Below are 22,904 nucleotides of genomic sequence, written 5' to 3'. Positions count from 1 at the left end.
TGTCACCTCGTATCTTCTATGACCAAGTTCTTATGGTTATGACTTGCTCAATTATGCTCAAATCAAACAGAAAAGAAAGATGACTTAAGCATGTAAATTTAGAGGGAGACTTGGAGGCATGCAGCTAAATTTATCAGTCATCTCTGTGAGCGATCTCTCTAAATAAAAAGTTTGGGAACCAGTCGCTGCTGGTTGCTGATGAACTTCCCATGTTTCTGGCACTTGCCATCCTTAATGGACGAATCTGCGAGTCAAAACAGGAGGAACTGTACACAAATCCATCCTAAGGTCTGTTCTTAACAGTGGGTGCTTCTCCCAGCACTTATTTTTATGTCATGGCGGGCGACTTCCGTGACAGAAATGCTGACCGAAGAAATAAATTTGTCAAAGGTTTGCAAATAATTGGAGAAAAAAAAAAATAATTAAAAGAGAAGTCAGAGTGAGAGAGCGGGGGGCTTATAGCACTTTAGCTCTGTGTCTTTATGTCACCTGTTTGACATGTCCTGTAGTGACTTGTGAACTGGGGTAGGAATAGCAGCACATGCTGGCAGAGTGAGCAAAGTGTGTGCATGTGGGAGACAGAGGGAGCGTGGGGGACAGAGGGGCGGGAAGGGGGGAGTGGATGGACCATTAGAGTGCAAACACAGAGACATTCCTGCAATAAAATACTCGTCTGCTGAGATTCGCAGTCTGGAAGGGATGGTGGTGATTTAACAAAAGAATTCTCTAAAATGTTCCCTGGTGCTAATACTGTTCTTAATAATATGAAGAGATTTTGCCAGGAAAAGGAATAAAAACGTTAATTGGATTAAAAAAATTTAAAAAAAAAAAAAAAAGAAAAAGAAAATAGGCACGCAATGTTTTTTTTAAAGCCTGCAGAGGGAAAAATGACCTTTACGACGGTTTTGTCATTTTCAAAAAAATGCCTCATTCTCTGAATTTCCCCAGCCAGGCAAAGGTTATTATAAATGGTAGGTAGGGAAGGCAGAGTGTGGCAATAAAGGGGTTAATCCACGGAGCACAGAGCCATCTGGCTGAGCTGGTTTGTTATAATCGAGCAGATTATGTTCACGGGACTCAGAGTTTAAGGCTCCTCTCCCATAGAGCAACTCTGCACAACCCAAGCAGACCAACTTTGGGACTTTGAATGAACGTATTTACATCCACCTTTCTCTTCATGTCGACTTTTCTGGAAACATTCACACGGATGCCATGGTTACTCCTACCACGGTAAGGGAAATTTGACGTTTTCTAATAGGGTCCTAAGAGGGTGGGGAGGGGAGGGGGGGAGAGGGGTCCTTTAAAGAAGTATAGTGGGGAGGAGGTGGGGGTCTTGTAAGCAGTGGATGTGTCCCAAATGTTGCCTTTCCCATTGTGCCTCCTCCTTTCCCTCACCCCTACTTGCCCTATAGTTTGCTTCAGTCCTGAGGTTCCCCTCTCGTCCTGCTCCTCATGCTGTTGTTCGGGTCCCTGGAAAGAAAGTGGCGGAGGAAAAATACGAGGTGCGACAGGAAATCTGATTTAAGAGGCAAAAGCAAAGGAGACTTTTTGTTTTGTCTTGAGAGGGAAACCAGCAAGTTCAGATATAACAAAAGGGGCTGAAAATCTTGACCCTGGATTGCAAGAACCAGCCCCAGCACATGCAGCATGCTCGCCCTCCGGCAAAGTTAGAGCCCATGACAAGCAAAGCCAAAATTCCAAATTTCTAGACCTCTCCTGCTGCAGGTAACCAGCTTCACTGGAGCTCTCATATTTTGTGTGTGTGCCAGACACTGGAAACCCTGTTCATGACCTTTGAATCAATCCTCATTCTCCTCAAACCCAAACACCAAATTCTCTGGGAAGAGCTGGAGATCAAAAGATTCCCTGCACATCTGTGTCTAGGTGAAAAAGATACACTCATTCTGTCCTGGAATGGCAGGGAAAGTAGTCTTACATTGCAGCTCCCAGTGTTTGGTGAATGCCTTCTAGGAATGCAGCACACAACTAATCAACAGAGATGCACATCTAGAGAGCAAAATAGAAAGCTGTTTCTCATCTAAACAGCTGAAATGCAGCTTAAAGCGTCAGTTACTGGCGAGTCCTTATGGAGACACCAAACTGCTCTTAGCCAAGAGGGGAAAAAGTCCTTGAATGGTTCAGATAGTTTTCTGATCAGTTCTTAATCCTTCATTAAAATAAACGGGAAAGCTCTGTGCTGGTCCTATCTCTCGAACTATAAATATGCAGTATCTGGAGGGATGGATATTTTGGATTGAACAGGGCTGCTATGCGCACATTCTCTGGTTCCTATATTGCAAAACCAGTTATTTAGAGATTACTCTGTGAGTGTGTGTGTGTGTGTGAGGGGGATTGCTTGTCCCCCTCCCCCATTTTTAAATAGATAAGGATGTGTGTTGTATGGTCCAGATGATTGTTGTGAGCTACAACCTTTCAGAAAACACTATTTGCTCTCAGGCTCGTGTGATTTGTTGCCTGAGGAGTGGAAATGGTATATAAAGTTTTGTCTTTGCATTGTGCCTTCAGGAAAATATCCACACAAGTAGGGGAGGCATTCTCAGGCACTGAAATACCTGATACGTGCAAGCTTGCAAGTGGAGAAGTGGCAGAAGCACCTATAAATGGGATGCAAGGAAAAAAAAAAAAAAAAAAAAAGCCTTGCCAGACAAAAGCAGCAGAGAATGGAAGAGTTCAGCATGGTCCCAGCTGCTGGTAGTAAAAAGACTGGTCTGAGATACACATGTAAATACCAGGGGCACTATGTGTGAGCACGGTGGGGGGACAAAATCCAGGCATGATTGCAGGTGATGGAGCCAAAACATGGGGAGAAGAGGAGGTGCCAGCAGAGCCAGGAGGGGAGTGCTTTGTGTAGAAGGGTGCTACTTGTTGAGGTATGCAAAACACGTAGGTTTAAGGGGTTTTGTTTGTATTGTTCTGCTGTGGGTTGGGGTGTTTTTCTCTTCAGGGAACAAAAAATTAAATGGTGCATATCAAGGTAGATAAATACTGCACGGAAGGTGTTACATAGCAGAAATAAAGTGCTACATGTTTATTGTTGTGCACTGGGGTAATAATAGCAGGTGAGACATGCAAAGGTGGTCAGGTGGAAAGGAAAACTGCTGCACATCAACTGGAAAAAGAGGATCCTTGTGGGTCGCAGAAAGTTTAGGAGCTCTCAGGAGGAAGTAACACTCGGGAGAGATAGGAAAAGGTACAGGATGGAGGCTGGGTGAGGATATGAAAGGGACATACAAGGACGGTAGGGTCTGCAAGGGGGAGGTTGGGTATGGAGTGGGAGTGGAGGGAGAAAGGTGAAAGCACAAAGGATGTTTGGAGGAGGAGTTAAAATGTGAACTATTAGCTATTTGGAGAAAGGTATGGAAAATAATCAGCTACATGATGCTTGTAGGGGGCGTCAAAAGGAGACACCTTTGATTCTGTCAAGAAATAGATACGGGGATGTATTTACAAGGAAGGTATCAGAGTATGAAAGGCAAGGCTTGCATGGTGATGGAAACGTGCTGAGAACAGGAACCCAGAGGGAAAAACAAGCTGGATAGAGATAGGGTGTGGTGAGGGGAAAAGGGTCCTGTAATTATGTGAAGGGGTAACTGATTAGAGATATTTCAGAGGAGACTGGAAGCCTGCTGGAGTGTGCTGCCTGCCTGCAAGGGAGAGACAGAACTGGGGAAAAAAACATGGGCAAGTGGTGTGAGGAAATTCAAGAGAATGAAAATCACAGGGGCAGGATGAACTGCAACAAGGATATAAAGCCATTGCAGGTGTTGAGAAGCATGAGAATGAGGAAAAATTAAGGAATGCGGGAGGCATGAATGAAGATGAAATGAAGAGCTCTGTTTTCTGTAATGCCTAGGACAGAGGTGGTTTAGGTTTACAGGGTGAGAGAGCAGAGAGTGAAGGGAAATTTGGGGGTGTGTTTCGTAGTAGGCAAAGAGATGGAGTGGTGCAAAGGCGCAGTGGTTTGCTCAACAGAACAGGGGATGCCTCATTACTGGGGAGTATGAGCAACAGAGGGAAAGAACAGGCAATAAGTTAAAGGGGAAGCAGTTGGAGCAGGGAACGGCAAGTAAGGAATAATGGGAAGACTGTGGGAGGAGGAGAACATACACAAACAAAAAGGAGCGATTTTCTGTTGCAACAGACGTTAACAAATGTGTTTATATCTCTGTGGTAGGTACTGGCTGAGTGAAACAGCAAGAGGGAATGGAATAAATGTGCTGGTGGAGAAATGACTAAAGATATAAAGGGGTGGGAGGAGAAGGAATGAGAGGAAAAACTACCTGGAGGGCCGTATTAGCCACATGGCTGTGCTAAGGTCAAAAGTAAAGTGTGAAGTGTGTGAGGAGGCGAGGGGAGTTGGGAGCTGTAGGGCGTGAGGTAGAAGTGAATGGGACTGAAAGTTCCTGTTACAAGGGATGAGGAGCTAGGCGTGGGTTGACACACAGTGGTATGGGACCTCTCGGACTCCGTCTGCTTGCAAGGGCTGTGCAAGAGAAGGTGAAGGGAGGGAAAAGTTGTGTCTGATAAGAGAGATTTTTGCACACAGCGTGCTCAAAGGAAATGAGGGAAGTACAGGTGAGGATTCCAGACCTGGGTGTGGGACCTGGGAGAAGGAAAACCACTTATGGGGGAAAGAAGAGTGATGAGGAGTGAGAAAAAGTTTATGATGGCTTAAGCCATCCGTTGTTGTTTGCCTCTTGCTGTGAGGGAGGCTAAGTGTGCACGGGGCCCTAGGTGTATACAGTGCACCAGGAGACCAGATTGGGAGTTCAGTGCAAGGGCACAGGTAAATCCATACAGACACTGGTGATAGGTACATGGAAACATGGAATGCTGGTTCTGTGTGAGGGCCAGGGGTGAATACGTTCAGTGGGTGCTGTGCTTGTGGGACTGGCAGAGTTGCAGGTGACGAGGACAAAGGAAGCTGAAACCCTTGAGAGGTGTGTAAGAGCCCTGGATTGCTTTGAGGGATGAAGGCCTGTGTGGAAGTCCCTAAGAGCCACCCAGGAGGCCATGCTGATGCACAGCGTGGCTACCAGCGGCTCGGGGGAGCATCACGTGTCCACTGCCTTCATGGCACAGCTCTCCATGTCGAAATCACTTACGTAAGGCCAGCACCAGGGGTGAGTTTCGTGAGTGCAAGAAAAGCAATGTTTGCATTGAGAAGGAGGGTAGGAAAGGATGACTAACCGGGAAAATGGTTTAGTGCGTGGGTAGCGATAGGACCCGACGTGCTCTAGATGTACCTGCCTTCTGCATGACTTGCACAGCAGGCAGGCTCTCCTCTACAGGTTTTTTCCAGGTTTTTATGAAGATCTGCTGAATAATCCTTAGACAATCCCAGTAGATTTAACTACAATACTTCATTTTCACTACAGCTTCATTCAGAAGCATACCAAAGCACCTTATTTTCACACATTGAAACCTCTGAATACAGCAGTATTCACAAAAGGGCAGAGAGGTTTCTCTGGGACAAGTTACCAGTGCTCTTGGGTGAACAACCATTGGGCTGAAACACACAGAAGGACTACAGGTGTCAGTTAAAGGAAAGAGGAAAGCACTGGCTTTCTTCATGACTTGAAGCAGTGCTGGATTAATGTGCAGTTGGTTGACAGTTGAAAACATTGGATACATCTTGGGTGTCAGAGAGAAGCGCTGGGAATTTATTTGCCTTCAAAACAATTGCATTTTTTGACAACAGGTGTTCTTCAAATCTGGTCTAAAAACACCTTCAACTTGTGTGGCTCACCTAGGACTTCGAGTTCTTCTATGCTGAGTAGGAAAGTCCTTGTTTCCACTCATAACTGGTGAGAAGATTGTGAGTAATCCTGTGGGATTTGCACTGGAAGAAGTCAATCTGATCACACAGAACCTCTCAATCTAAAGGTTGAAGCCTCCACGTCCAGACCTTAAATAACATCAGTCCCATGGACCACGGTTCTTAGACTCCTTTTCTGTTCATTGCAAGGACAAATTCCTGCTAAAATAAAAGCCAGCAGCCTGTGAAATGATAAGCAATTAGTGTTCATGCAGCCATAGGTTGTGTTGGGGACCCATTGTCCTGTTTTTTACACTGGTTTTCCTCTGCAGAGTCCAGTTCAAGCTCTCCAGCTGGATAACTTTTCCTGGCAGTTCTTGCAGCTGGTTGCAGTCTGTGGGAAGCACCTTTCTGCTCTGATGGGAGTGAACTTCCCACCATGGCAGGCTGCGGGTGGAGGGGATGGTGAAGCAGTTGTCCATGAGGGGGAGATGCAGTCTCAGACACTGGGATTCAGCTGGGCTGAAATCACACACCACAGCCTGCTCAGCCCACTGCCACCAGTGCTCCCCTGGCCTCTGAACCACTCTGCTCCCTCCACTAGGAAAATAAAAAATCAAACAGTGGCATCAACCTGTCAGCTGGCTGAGGAAAGAGAAAGGGATCCATGGATTGTTGCAGGAATGGGAACAAAGCCAGCAAGAGCAAATGAGCTGTGCTCAGTGCAGAGAACGTGGCGCATTTGTGCCTGCCTGGATCCTTTGCAGCCCTGACACAGCCAGAGAAATCTGCTTGCAAGGGGCTGGAACATCTGGGTGTCCCTGCAGATGTTTGCCTGGCCATGTGTGTGTGTCTCCTGGTCGTGTCCAGGAGCAGCCAGTGCGAAGGGATGACAGAGGGGGATGGCAGCTGTTGTTGACATCTCCAGTGTGGGAGACTCTTGGTGCATCTGTCAGTGGGGGATGCGGGAATCAGTCGCTTTCTAAGGGGATGGGACGTGGGTGTGAAGGGAGTAGTGCTAAGGGTGGAAATGGAGCAGTTTCAAGGTTGTGAAATGAGTGCTAGAAGGAACATCCACCGCTATGTTCCTGATTGTATCATGAGCCTTATGTCCATAGGGGAATGGGAGTCCTCTGCTGGAAGCCTCAAGGGAGATTTTACTTCCCGAGAAACTAAACCTCACTCAAGCTTCCAGTTCAGTTCAGAGTCTCCTTCTCTCCTTCTCATGGTACAAGCAAGCCAGGAAAGGTGGCCCTTTCCTTCAGGGCAGCAAGCACTTGAAAGGTCACAGCAGGACCATTTACTCCTCCCTGTCTAATCTTTCCCTGCCTCTGTCTCCTCTCCACCTCTTCACACACATGAGGAAGGGTCTTTCCCAGCTCGACCTCTTGGTTTTTGTGTGGAATTCCCACCTGAGGGAATACGTGAGTGAGCAAGGACACTGCTGAGTGGGGGAAGGCTGTGTGTCTGTGCATGTCAGAAGAGAGTTTGCTGGTTGTCCTCTCAAGCTCAGAGAAGGAGCCTGTTGGTTGCATCTGGATGCACATGGAAAGATGGCAGGGTATTCCACGTTTCCATCAGGCAGAGCGTGACTCACTGGGAGTCACCACTTGCATAGCCTTGAAAATGTGCAGATCCTGTGGAGCAAAGTCCACTTGTGTTACTTGTTAAAAAACCTGCACCAGAGGTGATGAAAACACTCTGGAAGGGTTGCAACCCACAGGGTAAGATTTGCAGTGCTCCTCCAACGTTTCCTGTGCTTCCAGTGTGCATGTTGCCCATAATGGAACCACAGCAATAAACGTTCTTCTTCTCAGTTGCTCTTTCACACCTTCCAGCAATAAATTCCAGTGTTTTGAGTTTGACCCTGCTATAGATTTTATGTTTTATCTTACATTAGCTGAGTTAGCATGCGAGAAACTAGTTAATTCAAAAATTTATATTTCTAGGCAATGCTTTACAAAAAATTCAACCACATTTGCCAAAAGTCTGAATCGATACTGTCAGAGGTAACTCACAGGGAACTGTAGAGCTGCAGAAGGAAAAAGTGCTTTGTACTCTACATGAATTCAGGTTGTGAGTGCGAAATTTAAGCCCAGGCACTTCTTTTGAAAAGCTCTGTGGTTATACAAGTTTGAATACAACATCGTCTCCTGTGACTTCTGCCTCACCCAGGAGATGGACACACTTGCAAGACAAAATCAGCTTTTGTCCCCTCCAGAGACTGGATTTGGGCAGTATTTGGTTTCTGCTCCAAAGCAAGATGAGATATTTTGGCTTTTAGGAGTTAAATATAGACCTCATAAATCTGATGGAGACCAAATCAGAATTGTTAAGAGAGAGACATCACTTCATGTGCTGAGGGGTCTTTCCTGAATTTGTACATTCAAAAGTTAGAAAATATTTACCCACTTCAGTGCTTTCAGCTCCTGTGAGAGGTAAAACTATTTCCTCCACTTATTTCTCAAACAATTTGCACAGTCAGACTTTACATGGCTGGCTTTCCAAATGGATGATGCAGATAACTCCATAGCATAAAAAAAATCTTCCTGAAAGGATGGTTTTTCTTTGCTGTTTATTTATATTTGCATGTTATCCCACTTAGATCCCTTAAAATCTCGTGCAACTTTTCTCCTCTGTTATTGTTTACTAAAGATATAGCTTACATATTTGACTTAAGCTGTTCTTTGTTTAAGCTCATTCTTGTCTTACGGAGTTAATATGATTTTTTTCCTCTAAGCATATTCTTCAATTTCTTAATTATGTTTTTTTCAGTTTTCTGACTTCCCTCAATTTTCTCCAAAACTTTGTGGCACAAGAGCATTCAGGAATAGAATTGATGTTCCAAAACCAGGAGACCTCTTTCCTCTATTTGCCTGCCTTCTGCAATTACACTGATCTTTTGCACTCACTATTTTTCTCTTTTGTGTCTCCCTTCTACTGTAAAAAAACTTCTATCTAATAAATCCAGCACTAATTCCTTATTTAAATCATGGCTAGCTAATTTTCAATATTATACCTTTCCAACTTCCTCCCTAACATTTAAAACAGTTGCTCTGAATTGATTTTTCCTAGACATATTATCTTAGGCTTTTCTCCTCTGAATCTCTTCTTTTCTGCCCATTTGTCTAGCAAATCTCCATCCTTCTACATAGCATTTTTTTCTATCCTTTCCATTCTTTCTATCCATCTACAGCCCATTCCTTCTCCCATTGCATTTTTCTTCAGCTTTACTCTTGAACGCTTTCAGACTGAGATGATTTTGAGGTCCCTTCCAACACAACTCATTCTATGTTTCTATGATTTTTAGAGTAAAACTCTTTATGAGAGTGATGAAAACCATCTCATCATATAGGGACACCTTTAGGAAATATTGCTTCAATATGTCTTTCTTCCCAGATGTGGTCTAGATATACTTAGAAAAAAGTATTTATTTATTTATACAAAATGAATTAATGAATTAATCCGGGCAGAGCCTTTTTTTTCTGCTCAGAGAAAATGTCTATGTTCAAACTGCCTTTCTATGTTTCCTTGCTGTTCAAAATGCCTTTTTAAGTCCAAAACACTCAGGAAATATGTTTAGTTTTTCTGTTGAAAGACAGACCATCACAAGCTCTGAGAAAATAAAAACAGTTTAATACTACTGTAAGATGAGTTTGGGGAGGAGTTTGCTATCGTTGTTGTTGTTTTGTTTTGGTAAAACAAAACAAAAATAAACAAAGCTTCATGAAGTTAAATCTTGCCCTGGGAAGCTAAAGCCTATAGCTGCTTTTCACATCTGCTAGGATAGGGAGTGGTCTCCCTTGGAAAAGTTTGCGTTTTGGGGAAAAAGAAATGTTTTTAAAGTCCAGTGATTTTTTTCCCCCCTCTTTCCTCTAGTAAGAAATCTTCCTGTTTAATTTTTTTTTATTTATTTTTTTTTATTATTATTTTTTTTGTGTCAGAGGTTGGTCTCATTTTCCCCTTTCCTCTGAAATAAAAATTGAATTTTCAGCATCATCTGTTCTGTGAACCACTGTTAAGCAAATCTTATTGGTTTAGTTGTCCTTTAGTGAGTTCATTTGTTTACCTCAATCTTTCTTTGCACCTCTGGTTCAGACTGTGACTTTCCTGACTCTGGTTTGACACCAGCACTTCCAATGATCCCAGTGCATTTTTGATTTACACAGGATCAGGGCAAACATGGAAACCCACCTGACTACAGGTAAAATTCTGCTCTCAGTTGCACCCAGGCAATCCTACTAAAATTTGTGAGGCTGCAACTTTGAATTTGTGTCTTGGGATTTGTTTGGGGGGATTTTTTTAAACAATGAAAGTATATGAAAAGCATTTTAGTATGTTGAGCCATAGAAATCAGAGAAGGGGAGAGAATATGTCTATATTAGATAAGTTGTATTTTGATTGGAAAAATTGCAACAAATACTTTTTGGGGGGTTTTTTGGTTGGAATTTGTCAGTTCCTCAGAAACCAAGCATTCCCTTCTGGTTCTAATAAATCTCAACTAAGTCTCTGTGGACACCAAAGTTTAAAAACCTTCCAGGCTTCTCCCTTACTCAAAACTCTGTGTCCTTGTTGACCCATCCACCAGCCATCCACAGACCAGGGAACTGGTACTTGGAGCTACAAAGACAAAGCCTGTAAAGCACATTGAGCTGGAGAAAACAAGAGCATGATGCTTCTGCCTCACAGGGGACTCTTGGGCTTAGGAGTCAAAGAGAAATTCCTCAGGGCTGGAGAATTAAACCCAAAAAAATCCATCTCTAGTAGAGTCTAATATCTCCTAATACGGTCTGTGTCTGTAAAATCCCAGCCAGCCAGATAGAATATTCTTCAAAGCTCTGTCATGTCTAATTTTAAATTCATCAAGTGACTGGGCTTCCACCACTCCACTTAAAATTTTCATACCATCCCCCATGCAGCTTGAGTGCCATTCATTACTACAGGATTGAGTGCCTTCCCATGGGCAAGTTGTTAGCAACAACACAGCCCTGGGTGGCAGTAGGACAGCTGGCAAGAGACCATTTTAGACGAGTGGTTTGGCTTCAATTTTACTTTTTCCTTAGTTAAATTCTAGCCATTATCTTTTTATGATGGCATTCTTTGAGAAAGAAGTGAAAATAAAATGTGTCATTGTTGAAAGTAACAGAAGTAGTTTTAATAAATAACCTGTTCTTGGAGAAGAGCTCTTTTTCAAAAGAAAGGTTGCACTGGTGAGGCCACACGTGGAGTCCTGGGCCCAGTTTTGGGGCCCTCAGGACAAGAAAGACATTGAGGGGCTGGAGCGTGTCCAGGGAAGGGAACGGAGCTGGGGAAGGGGCTGGAGCACCAGGAGGGGCTGAGGGAGCTGTGGGGGCTCAGCCTGGAGAAAAGGAGGCTTAGGGGGGACCTTCTGGCTCTGCACAACTCCCTGACAGGAGCGGACAGCCGGGTGGGGGTCGGGCTCTGCTCCCAGGGAACAAGGGACAGGATGAGAGGAAACAGCCTCAGGCTGCACCGGGGGAGGTTCAGGTTGGACATCAGGAGGAGTTGCTTCATGGAAAGGGTGGGCAGGCATTGGAATGGGCTGCCCAGGGAGGTCATGAGTCCCCATCCCTGGAGGTCTCCAAGGGACTACCGGGCCTGTCACTCGGTGCTCTGGGCTGAGTGACAAGATGGAGATCGGTCGCAGGTTGGACTCAATGATCCGGGAGGTTTTTTCCAACTTCAGTAATTCTGTGGCTCTGTGAAAAGCTCAGTACCATTTCCTCAAGGTGATGGGTGTGTCATCTGCAGCCTGGCAGCAACCTGGACAGTGTTCCAGGAGGTAACTCCATACAAATTACTAGGCCTGCACCTTTCCTTGTGGAGAGTCTTCAGATCCTCCAACCTATTAGCAACCTTATTTCTGTTTTGATGGCAGTGCAAAGTTCTCCAGGGACAAACTGCCCAAGGACACTTTGCAGGCTGGTGTTAAGACATCCTGCTGTGTAAAGCAGCTCTGGTGGAGCAGCAGAGACAGCAGTTTATGAGCCAGCACCCTGAGGACAGTCCCTTGCTCCACCAGGTAAATACAAACACCCTGAGGCTCCACTCAGGTATTCAGACTGCTTGGTGAGGCACGAACTGAGCTACAGCCTTTTTCCAGCTCCCCCAGGACAACATGATTCTTTAGGATGACTGGAATCAGAAATCTTCCTGGTCCTCTACAGGAAGAACAGAATGGCTTAGGTTGGAAGGCACCTCAAAACCCATCCAGTTTCACCCCCCTGTCATGGGCAGGGATACCTTCCACCAGACCAGGTTGTTCCAAGCCACATCCAACCTGGCCTGGAAAATTGCCAGGGATGGGGCACCCACAGCTTCTCTGGGAAACCTATGCCAGGGCCTCACCACCCTCACAGGAGAGAATTTCTTCCTAATATCTAACCTAAATTTCCCAATTTCCCTTTTCAAAGGGGAATGGCTTCCCTTTTGAAGCCATTCTCCCTTGCCCTGTCAATACAGTTCGTGATGAAAAGTCCCTCTCCAACTTCCCTGTATCCCCTTCAGATACTGGAAGGTGCTCTGAGGTCTCCACACCCTTTTCCTCCCCAGGCTGTACACCCCCAGCTTTCTCAGCCCATCTCCATAGGGGTGGTGCTCCAGTCCTCTGATCAACTTCATGGCCTCCTCTGGACTTACTCCAACAGTTCCATGTCCTTCTTCTGTTGGGGTCACCAGAACTGGATGCAATATCCCAGGTGGGGTCTTACCAGAGCAGAGTACACGTGTGCACCACAACCTTCCTTCAGCCAGGTCCACAAATTCAGTTATTTTCATTTTTATTCATAAACACCCTAAATATTTATGGCTATTTAGGGAGATTTGTTTATTCTAATTGCTTTCTGAATTTTTGTCCCAATTAACTAATTTTTTATAGCAATACATGGACACTTATAGACTACAAAGAGGCATCCAAAATTGTTTCCTGATTACCTGGCAGATTTCCATTGATGGATTTCACTTTGATTTTTTCCCATCTTTTCGCATCCATCAGCTTCTATTTTCCTCTTGCTGAACATTCTTGAACATCCAGTTGCTAGCTCTGGAGATAACTAACTTAACAGAGGCCTAATTCTGACCCCACTTACATGGAAGAAGCCTAATGGCTCCCTAGGGAATAAGTTCATCTTGAGGCAGTGGAAATTTAGACCAGAGTCAGGACCTGAGAACTCAACAGAGGAACTATTGCCAATAGCCAGGGAAATGAGTGGTTGTTTCTACACACAAACAAAAAAAAAGTTTTCTTAATGTAGAAACAGTTTTCCAAATCCAAACCAGCAGAGCTTTGTCCAAAATTCTGCTCTGACCTGTCAAAAATTATCTAATCACAGTCTGATACTGCTCTTGTTTGTTTGCTTCCTTGCTTGTTTTCTCCTCTCTTTTTGCAAGAAGGTGTTGGTAAGGTGACTCCAGCTCTTTCCATTTTTCCATCCATGAAATTCTCATCCAGATGAATTATGTCAGACCAAATCTGAAAAATGAAACCCAGCATCCTACCTTTGATCTGAGGCAAATAATCGCCGGTGCCATCGCCATCCTTCCGCAGGAATGTGGTCCAGAGCAAAGGACTTGAAAAGAACCTCAAAGATACTTCTAAAACCATAAAACGTTTTAGCAATTTTGGGTTTTCCTCCCATTTTCTTGCTGAAAAGGAACAGATGGGAACAGAAGTAAACTCTGCCATCTGGAAAGACTGAAGGATCAGTATGAAAAGAGCCAGGTGTCAAGTTTGTTCATCACCAGCCCAGCTTTGTCAATTATCAACATCAAAACCTTGTCTCAACAAGGGCTGAGTTGCACTAAAGATAAATGATTTTGCAAAGCCATTTTTTCTGTATTTTTTGTCACCTAATTGTTCAACTATTTTGAAAACTCCAGTTCTGAACAGAAAAAGGAAAGAAATTAATTTGAAGTTTTACTTCTTATGCCACAGGAAATTGTCTGCCTTGGTCTTTCCTATCTTCCATTGAACACTGCAGTCTGGATTTCACTTAGAGTCCATTAGCTCTGTCATAACCTTTTAATATTATGCTAAATTGAATTTATGTATAGGTAATTTGAACCTTGTTCTTATAACAGTTTGAAATGGAAATGTAGCACCTTTGGGTGGGAAATCAGAAGCACAAAAATCAAAATGGTGCTGTTTGGTCTCTGGAGAGTGTCTGAATCACTGACTTTTTTGCTTTCAATCTTGAAAATTATGTGTGTAAATATAATTTTATATATACATATATATTTTATATATGTGTGCATATATATATGTGCACTAACTACACTGAACAAGACTGAAGATGTCTTGTTCTTTGTCTGAGTAGATTTTCTTTTTATAATTATGTTTTATTTACATTTCATTTATGAGATTTGACAGCACCTTTGGTTTTAATCTTATTATTATGTAAGTGGCTATTCCTGCATTAAGCTTTCTACTGAAGGACATTTGAGCAAATAATTTCTCATCTGCATACTAATGAGACTGACAATACAGCTCCCGAAAAATACAAATAAGGAACCTGGAGTGACAGGACAAGGGGGAGTGGCTTCACACTGAAAAGGGAAATTTAAGTTTGATATTAGGAAGAAATTGCTCCCTGTGAGGATGGTGAGGCCCTGACACAGGTTGCCCAGAGAAGCTGTGGCTGCCCCAGCCCGAGAAGTGTTCCAGGCCAGGTTGGAAGGGTCTTGGAGCAACCTGGGATAGTGGAAGGTGTCCCTGTCCATCTGTTCATGGCAGGAGGGGTGGAATGAGATGATTTTTAAGGTCCCTTCCAACCCAAACCATTATGTGGTTCCGTGATACTCATATATATATGTATATATATATATATATATGTGTGTGTGTGTGTGTGTGTGTATATATATATGTATATATATATATATGTGTGTGTATGTGTGTGTATATATATATGTATATATATATATATGTGTGTGTGTGTGTAAATATGTATATATGTACATATACATATAAAGTTATCCTACAGTTCCAATCAATACTTCTTTTCTTCAGACATACATGCACACTGAGTTTCTTGGTAAATACCCTCAGCCTTCTTTTGCCATCTTTTGGAGAACAATTTTGCTTCTCTTTTGCAAAACAAATCTTTCCAAAAGCTAGAGCTGCGTAAACTGGTGCTGTTTTTCCACTCATAATGCAATCCCTGATGCTGCTTTTACAAGTTGGCTCTGATTGCCTTTTGTCAAATTTTGCCTGTAGTCCTCAATTATCTCCTGTGTCTGCATATTCCTATGGGTTTGTGGTTTGGTAACCCCATCAGCTGTGGTTGTCTTCTGTTTTTCCTCCAGAACATGCAATTTTTTTGTTTCTGCTGTGCAACCTGGCAATTTTTCCTTTTTTCCCTCTCTAAACATAAATCATGGATGTGTAGTATTTTCTCCCTTCAGTTTGATGTTTCTGTGCCACAGCACCATCTGAGTAGAAGTCCACAAGCTCCCCTGAAAATTCATGAAAAAGAGTCAAATATGTTGTGTAAAAAGAGATTTCTCCCAATTTATTTTTCACCTCTATATGATGCTGATACTTTTAAAAATTTCTTTACCACCATTTTGCGCTTCTTCTCCTGATACCATAATAATGAAATAAATCTATGACCTCTGACCAAGCCCCCAAGAAAAAAAGACATAATTATTGCTGCTTATGTCCTTTTTCAATGCATTCTTTAGTTTTGTGAGAAGGCAAATCCTTGTTTGAATCCCTTCTGTTTGACTTCAGGAAAGGTTAGGCTCTTTGAGGACCTTTGGCATCTCTATTTTCTCATCATCATCTTTCCTCTCTTTGTGCTTTACATATGATCTTCTTTTTCTCATTTTTCTCCTTCTACAATGCACTGTGCCTTGGTGAGGGTAAGACAGAACTAAGACAAAAAAAAAAGGGAATTAAGGGAAAAGGCATCACTGCATTCCTCTTTCAAAAAGACTAAAATTGAAACCATCTTTAATGGTTAAAATCAAGGTTGGGGTTTTTTTCAAAGTTCTTTAGAGGCACAGAAAAAGAATTGCTTTATCAGACTTCTGCACTGCATCTCCATCTACATAATCAGATGATGATTTAACAGTTTTGTTTACTTGCCTTCCCATTTCATGAAAGACTTTTAGTCCTCTGACCCTTGCTCTGTTCCCTTCTAGATGTTTGTACAGATTTAGTACAATGGTTGTCTTCACCTCAGAATTCCTTCTTCGCAATCAAAATTGTGTCAACATTTCTTCAACTGTGCTTCTTTTGCTCTTGACAGTATCTAATTTCCTTGCAATAAAAGTTTTTCTTCATGTAAAAAATAAGAATAAAAAACCCCTGCAACAATAAAGAAATCCCAAACTTTAATCTACAGCCTAAAATGTGGATTTAAAGTAACTTAAGAGGAAGGAACCTTAAAGATCATCTTGTCCCCACCCCCTGCCATGGGCAGGGACACCTTCCACTAGCCCAGGTTGCTCCCAGCCCCTTCCAACCTGACCTAGCACACTTCCAGGGATGGGCCAGCCACAGCATCTCTGGGAAACGTGTGCTAGGGCCTCAGCACCCTCTCAGGGGACAATTTATTCCTGATATCCAATCTAAACCTCCTCTCTGTCAGTGTGAAGCCATTCCCCCTTGTCCCGTCACTCCAGGCCCTTGTCAAGAGTCTCCCTCCATCTTTCCTTGTAGGCTCCCTTCAGGTCCTGGAAGGCCACAATGAGATCACTTCTCCAGGCTGAACAATCCCCAATTCTAAAGCAATAACTGCATGGCTAAAGAATATTTCCATTCCAACAAATATTTTCAAATCTATTTTGTTATCATACCTGATTTTTAACATTTATTTAGAAGTAACTGGGAGCCAGACCAGACTGTCTCCACGCCGGCAAATTCTAGAAAAGCAGACACATCTTATTTCTTTTTTATTTTTGTGTCTTCTGATGGTTACTCTCTCTGAAATAATTCAAAGACAACTTTCCTTTCTATCCAGAAGGAAGATCAATCTATCGCCCAGTTTAATTTTATTTATTGCATGTTGCAGTGAGGGAAGCACTTGTTCATTATGATCTTCAGTGCTGACAGCCCAGTTTGTACATCCTCCTACTTACTGCTTCTGTAAACTCAGCAAACTCAAAGGCTTATAGTGAGGGCCTGATACTGGAAAAGAAATGCAATTATCTGACTTGCTGATCAGTCCAGCTGTTTCAGAGGGATCAGCAGTTCCTGAGAGTTATAATCATGCTACAGGAGAAGAGTGGGACCAAAGCTTTCAGGCTCTTTCACAAGCTGGAACTTGCAGTCACACAGAGTTTTAAGTGAGTAAATTCCTTTCATCACCTGGTTGTAGAAGGGTGTGCATCTGAAAAATGCAGCCCTTCTCACTGGGCATGGGTATGTGGGTTGTTTTGTTTTGTTGGGGTTTTTTTTGTTGTTGTTGGTGGGGTTTTTTTGGTTTTTTTTGTGGGTTTTTTTTTTTTTTTTTTCCCCTCAAAGAAAAAGGTCCAGCCTTTTTATCAGGCGAGAATCTTCAAGTTCCACTGAAGATACCAGGTGACAGACAGCTAGTGCTCGCCACAAAAAAATCCCTTCAAATTCTTTAAAAATAATTAGACCAGCTTTACCATGTGTGTTTGAATTGCCAGGTTGTACTAGGATCAGCTCACTGGGATATGTGTTTTCATTTTAAACTCTTGCTCTGCAAATATCTCAGGGTGGGAATCTGTTGGGCAGTGGTCTGCCAGTGTCATAATGAATTCACACCCAAACCAGTTTGAATGAATGCTTTAAGGAAGATTCCTTGAGCTGTAATTAGTAATGCATTGCTAGAACCCAGATACTACACATTTAAATACTCCTCCACTGAGTCTTATTAGTAACACATTGCTGAACCCCAGCACAGGTCTCTGACATCCATTCAGTTCTTTATTCAGTCACTCATTCATTCACTGTTTCGTTTGTTTTGGGGTGCAAGTAGATTTCTTTTTATTTTTCCATTTATACAGTCTGCTCTTGGGGTATAGACTGATTTCCTCAGATGAACAGAACATTTCTGAGGGATTTCAGTTGAAACAGACTTAATTTTTCATGGATCAGGTGGAAAGCTGTTTTGGCCTCTGTCTCCAAAGCACCACAATATAAATTTTGTGGACACATTGATACAAACCACCTTTCTATTTACACATAAAAATTCCTTTTATGTTGACCTATGTAGTTTCAGATTATAGATGATTCCTTTGCTTTAAAAAAACCTAAAAATTATTAAGGACAGTTTGAGAGAACAGAAACATTTTTTCATTAACAGAAAAAAAATGTCAGTAGTCAGTCCCCCTTTCTGGTTTGCTTTCCATAATCACTCCTTCAAGCTCATGCACTTTTAAGGCGATTTTGGACTTGGATCTGAGGGTGGTTATTGTAAATTTGTAAAAATAAGTATCTGTATGGGGACGTCTTGAAAATGGAGGGTCTTGGAGAGGATGGGACAAACCCATTCCACCCATTTGGCAATACAGCCTGACATTTTGGAATATCCAGCCAAACTAGGAATAAGGTGATCAGGACCAAGTACCAAAAGAGACACATGGCAGAACTGCTCCCCTTTTCCAAGAGGGGACCCTGCAGATCTTTCAGGATGCAGGAATCTTTGCTTGCAGCAGCTGGTAGGAGCTCAAAGAAGAGAGAAAGGAGGATGAAGAATTGCCAAAACAGGCTTCAAAGTGTCTTGCTGTGACTCTGACCAAGTGCTTACAACAAACTGTCCAGGAATAAGCTCCAGCTCAAAAAAAGCAGTTGCTTCATGGAGATTATTTGGCATGTCTGCCTGAGTAACTAACACACTGGGGTGGTAGCAGAGCTGTCATAATTCACTTAAAACTAGTTCTCAAAGCTGAATTTCACCCTTAGAGAGACCCAGCTTCAAGCTCTTCTTCCTCTTAGGGAAGAGCTCAGCCTTAGTCCAGCCTCCTCCCCAGTCTTGTAACAGAGTCAGCTTCAGACAGAAGGAAAAGGGGGAATTCACTGAATATTTTAATATTTTTGACATATTCATTCAGTTCCCCACACCTCAATGCTCTGCATTGATCCAGTGATATCTGGGCCATGTGTGGTGGTGCCAGCAGTTTCCAAATTTGTGCAAATACCCATGAAACATGGTTTGTTATGCATAGCTTGGCAGTTCAGTGTAGAGAGTCTGCCAAAAGGAGACAGGAGACTTATCAAAAGGAGACAGGAAATTCTCGAGCAAATTTGGGAGTTGACTTTTGAGCTAGGAGTGTTGACAGGCGCAGATCCCCCTGTCTGGCAATTATCAATTCTTCCTCTCATAACTACAGGGAAAATCCAAGTACCTCAAATTTTGACTGGGCAGGAGGTGTGTCCAAGACCTTCTTCTCCAGAGCCGTTCTATTCCTGTAGTTCTGGTTCTGACCTCAGCCCAAGAGTGCAAGGGTCACATTTCCCTGATCCAGAGATCTCAGAGCAGCTTTTGTTGCTTATGAAAGATTTCCACCCAAACATGGTAGAAGTTTCTAAGCCTGTCTGACAAAACTATGGCATTGTCGAAAGGTGAATGCAACACTTAATCTGGATTTAAAAGCTTGCCTAGGAAATGTGAGAGGTGCTGCTGCAAGTCAGCAGGTTGGTTTCGCTGTCAGGTGTGTGTGTGTTTTTTTTCTTTTTCTCAGCCATACATCACTTGGCTCTGCCAAGTACCTACGTTGCTGTGATCAGCTCTAGCCATGAGGATTTCCATCTCTTTGTTTTAGTGTCTTGTAGGATTTTCTTCAGCACCTGACAATGCATTCAGACACTGGTAGGAGTAGGATAGGACGCAAGGTGAATGACAAAATCTCTTGAAGTGGAAAACTTGCTTGATTTTCCGCTAAATTATTCTGTCCCTATTGGCAGTTTGCTATTTCCACAGACTTGGCTCATAAATATTGGATGTCTGCCTAGCTGGGAAATTGCATTTCCATTTTCAACACCTGCTATGTGCTAGACTTCTATGAGAGTGCTTAGCTGGCTCTCTGCAAAGAGGGGTTGCTTCCAGTTAGTGTTGTTACCTGTGAGTGTTTTTAAAATGTGCTTAATTCTCACCCCAGTTTTACCTTTCCAAGATAACTCCAGTTTCCTATCAATTTTGGAGTATTGGGGAGATTCTTACCAGATTTTTTCCTGTTCTTACACCACTGTATCTCAAGCAGACATAAAAGATTCCGTGCTCTTCCCTTATAAACCCAGGCTGGAATATTCCTGGCTAGTCTCTCCCTCCACACACAGCTTGCACAGTGTGTTTGTTAAGGAGTGTTTAGGAAGAGGCAATGTTTGCATTTCATGGCACTGTATGTATAGAGGCCACAGAGAATCCAGCAGATCCACTGAGGTGTTATATAAACAGAGGATATTTATGATAATTGTAATTATACGCAGTTACAGAGAATTATTCATGGAAGCTTGGAAACCATTGTTGCATATGTTTTTTACCAGATCTCAATAACAATTTTAGTAAGACAGACAGGCTCAGGGCTAAATGCATTCCCTGACAGGCTGACAAACCTGGATTTCTGCCCATACACAGCACGGGTACAGAATCAGTGTCATATTCTGGGTTTTTCTTACACAATGAGGCGTAAATAAGCAAAGGAAGAAAAAAGTTTTAAAAAACTTCAGCCAGTTGTTTTGGTGGTAGGTTTGGGGGGATTTTTAAAGATCTTTTATCTTTTGCTGTCCAGTGAGTTTGGAAAGACAATGAATTCAGAAATGGGCATTAATGCAAAACTTGAAATAATACATCACATTGTTTCTGTGCAAGTTTTGTCATCTATTGCCATAAATTTACAAATACATTTTTTTACATGAAGCACACCTCCCCCTCCTCTTGCGACAGCCCTAGGAATCTCATAGAGTAAAAGATTCAGTCAAGAAAATCACACAGAATCATACAGAGATCACCATTTTCTTATTCACAAGCTCTTCCCTGTAAATAAATGTCTGTCTATCCTGTTCTCAGCAGCCTCCAGTGATGAAAATTTCATGTTTTCTAAGAAACCTGTTTCTGTTGGAAGGACACCCTGTGCCTGCCTGCCTGCCTGGTCCTTCATCCAAGAAGTTCTTATCTTGCTGCACTGTCATGTAAAGAGGGACAAAAAGGGACAAAAATCTTTTCTGGCCACTTGAGCACTTGAGGGTTTGGCTCACCTCTTAATTTTCTCCTCATGAAACATTCACTTAGAAAGAGAGGAACGAGTGCAGGTCTCATTCTATAGCAAGGCTATATTAGTAACAGCATTTGGCTGGAAACTTAAGACACGTTTGCTGAACAGCGCATTGATGTTTTCCTGAATCTTAGGATCTCTTACTTCCAATTGCACCACTCAGCTTCATCCTCAGGTTGAGGCAATTGAGGTCTCTCTATACTTTTACATTTTTGGTAGTGCTGGATCCAACAGCACCGTGCAAAGCCTCACCTGCTGCTTCTCACAACTGCATCATGTAGGCAAGGTTCCTCCTCCATCTGGTACAGCCATGAAAAATAGAAGGATAGAGTTCAAATTACTGATGAGTAAAGTGGCAGGAGATTCCTGTTCTTAATGCATTTGTTGCTAGAGCCTTCAAGTATGGGTTTAACTTACAGCTGGCGGAAGAATAAAGATGAAAATGCAATTTCCTGCCTCTCAGACTGAAATACACCTGGGAGTGAACAGGACTAAGGAACAGAATTCTCTGGAGTCCCTGAAATGAAGGCTGGGTGGCACATGAGTTTTGCTGCTTCTCATAGGTGCACATTTATCTGCTGTGTTCTTTCCTCTGGGCTCTGCTAAAGGTTATCATTGCCCTAGCTTTTATGCTAGTTTCAAACATTTCTGCATTAATCAGCAGAGATATGGCACTGAACTTTTCCTTGAAATGTCTGCATATTTACTGTCTTGCATGACATATGTATATATCATTACTGGATGTTGATAAGAACAAACGAGAAGGAAATATTTAACAGACCCAAACAAGCACTATACTTAGCATATGATTTATAGGCTTAAAATGGAGTCCAAATGCTAGTGGTGGGAGCCTTGTAAGCTGCATGTGCAGTATTGTGTTCTGCATCAGCACTTAAAAATGAAAAATTAAGCATTGGCTCCATTTACTTGGGCTACAATTAATATCTTCAGTGCTTTATGAATTACTGAGGTGTGCTTACATGCCAAATTAAAAGCAGACTAAAAAAAAAACCCCAAACACCTACAAGAAAACTCCTCCCTCCACTTAACAGGACTTTTTCAGTCAGAGACCAACATGTGCTTATGCCATCATAGTCTGGATAAGGCACAACAGAGCATTGCAGAGTACATGAAAACAAATTAATTCACTGGGAAAGTCCTTCGCAGGTCACTTCTGGAAGGCAAAGAAAGTGATCTCCATGTTCACCCCTCTCCAAAATAATCACCCAGCAGCATTTCAGTAGGTCAAGTGTTCTCAGAAGGAGGTGCAACTAATGGAAAACCTTTTATGTGTGACAGCCAGTGTTGGGATTTAGCACATAATAGGACTGAAGGAGAGGAGTGGAGAGTTTTCATACAAAAGGAAAGCACAAACACAGAGAGCCTGCCTTCAGAGATAGCAAAAAGTACTATTTCTTTTCTGACCTCTCTGAAAGCAAAGATATTAGAACTCTATAGACCAATCCAGATGAAGTTAGTGGAGAGATTCCTAAGTATTTTTGTGAATTTTGGGCTTATACTGAACTGATGAGATTTCATGGACAGACTGCTGGCATGTGAGTTGGAGGGACCTGGTCCCATCCATCTTATTCCAGAAATTAGGCAAACAGTTGAACACAGATCTAGGGGTTCATGGCCTGCTTGTCCTGTGGAAAAAAAATAGATAGGCTTTCGGGATGTTGGAAGTTTTATTACTCTCTCCACTTCCCAAAGCCTGTGAACTGGAAAGCAGGCTCAAAAGCAAGGTAAAATGTTGAGACAGATAGGATTCAAGAACAAGCTATGCTGGCTAGTGCTTGAGGAGACAAGAAACATTGCTGAGATGGAGTGTTTACAGAAAAAATCTCACAGCTCATATTTGTATTATGCATTTATACATTCCTGGAACTCAATTTTATAGGGTTTTTGATTAATGGCTGGGCTG

General features: G+C 42.6%; 1 protein-coding gene across 2 annotated transcripts in view; it reads left to right on the top strand.

Moving 5' to 3' along the window:
- Positions 1-628: 628 nt before the first annotated feature.
- Positions 629-22,904, top strand: part of NTF3 (neurotrophin 3) — a 48,045-nt gene continuing 25,769 nt past the window's right edge. Inside the window, exons 1-2 of one of the 2 annotated variants that reach the window (XR_010720832.1) lie at positions 629-1,230; positions 5,723-6,284. Coding sequence is in view for 1 of the 2 variants with exons in the window: in XM_066183653.1 (XP_066039750.1) it covers positions 1,213-1,230 (18 nt within the window). In the remaining variant the exon portion in view is untranslated. Of the gene's footprint in view, positions 1,231-5,722; positions 6,285-22,904 lie in introns of those variants that run through there. The other variant, XM_066183653.1, reaches the window with a different exon arrangement.

This window comes from Chamaea fasciata, unplaced genomic scaffold (genome assembly GCF_029207755.1).
Source record: "Chamaea fasciata isolate MVZ Bird 193981 ecotype frontalis unplaced genomic scaffold, bChaFas1.0.hap1 SCAF_5, whole genome shotgun sequence".
Classification (NCBI taxonomy): domain Eukaryota; kingdom Metazoa; phylum Chordata; class Aves; order Passeriformes; family Sylviidae; genus Chamaea; species Chamaea fasciata.
This window is presented reverse-complemented; position numbering and strand designations above follow the sequence as displayed.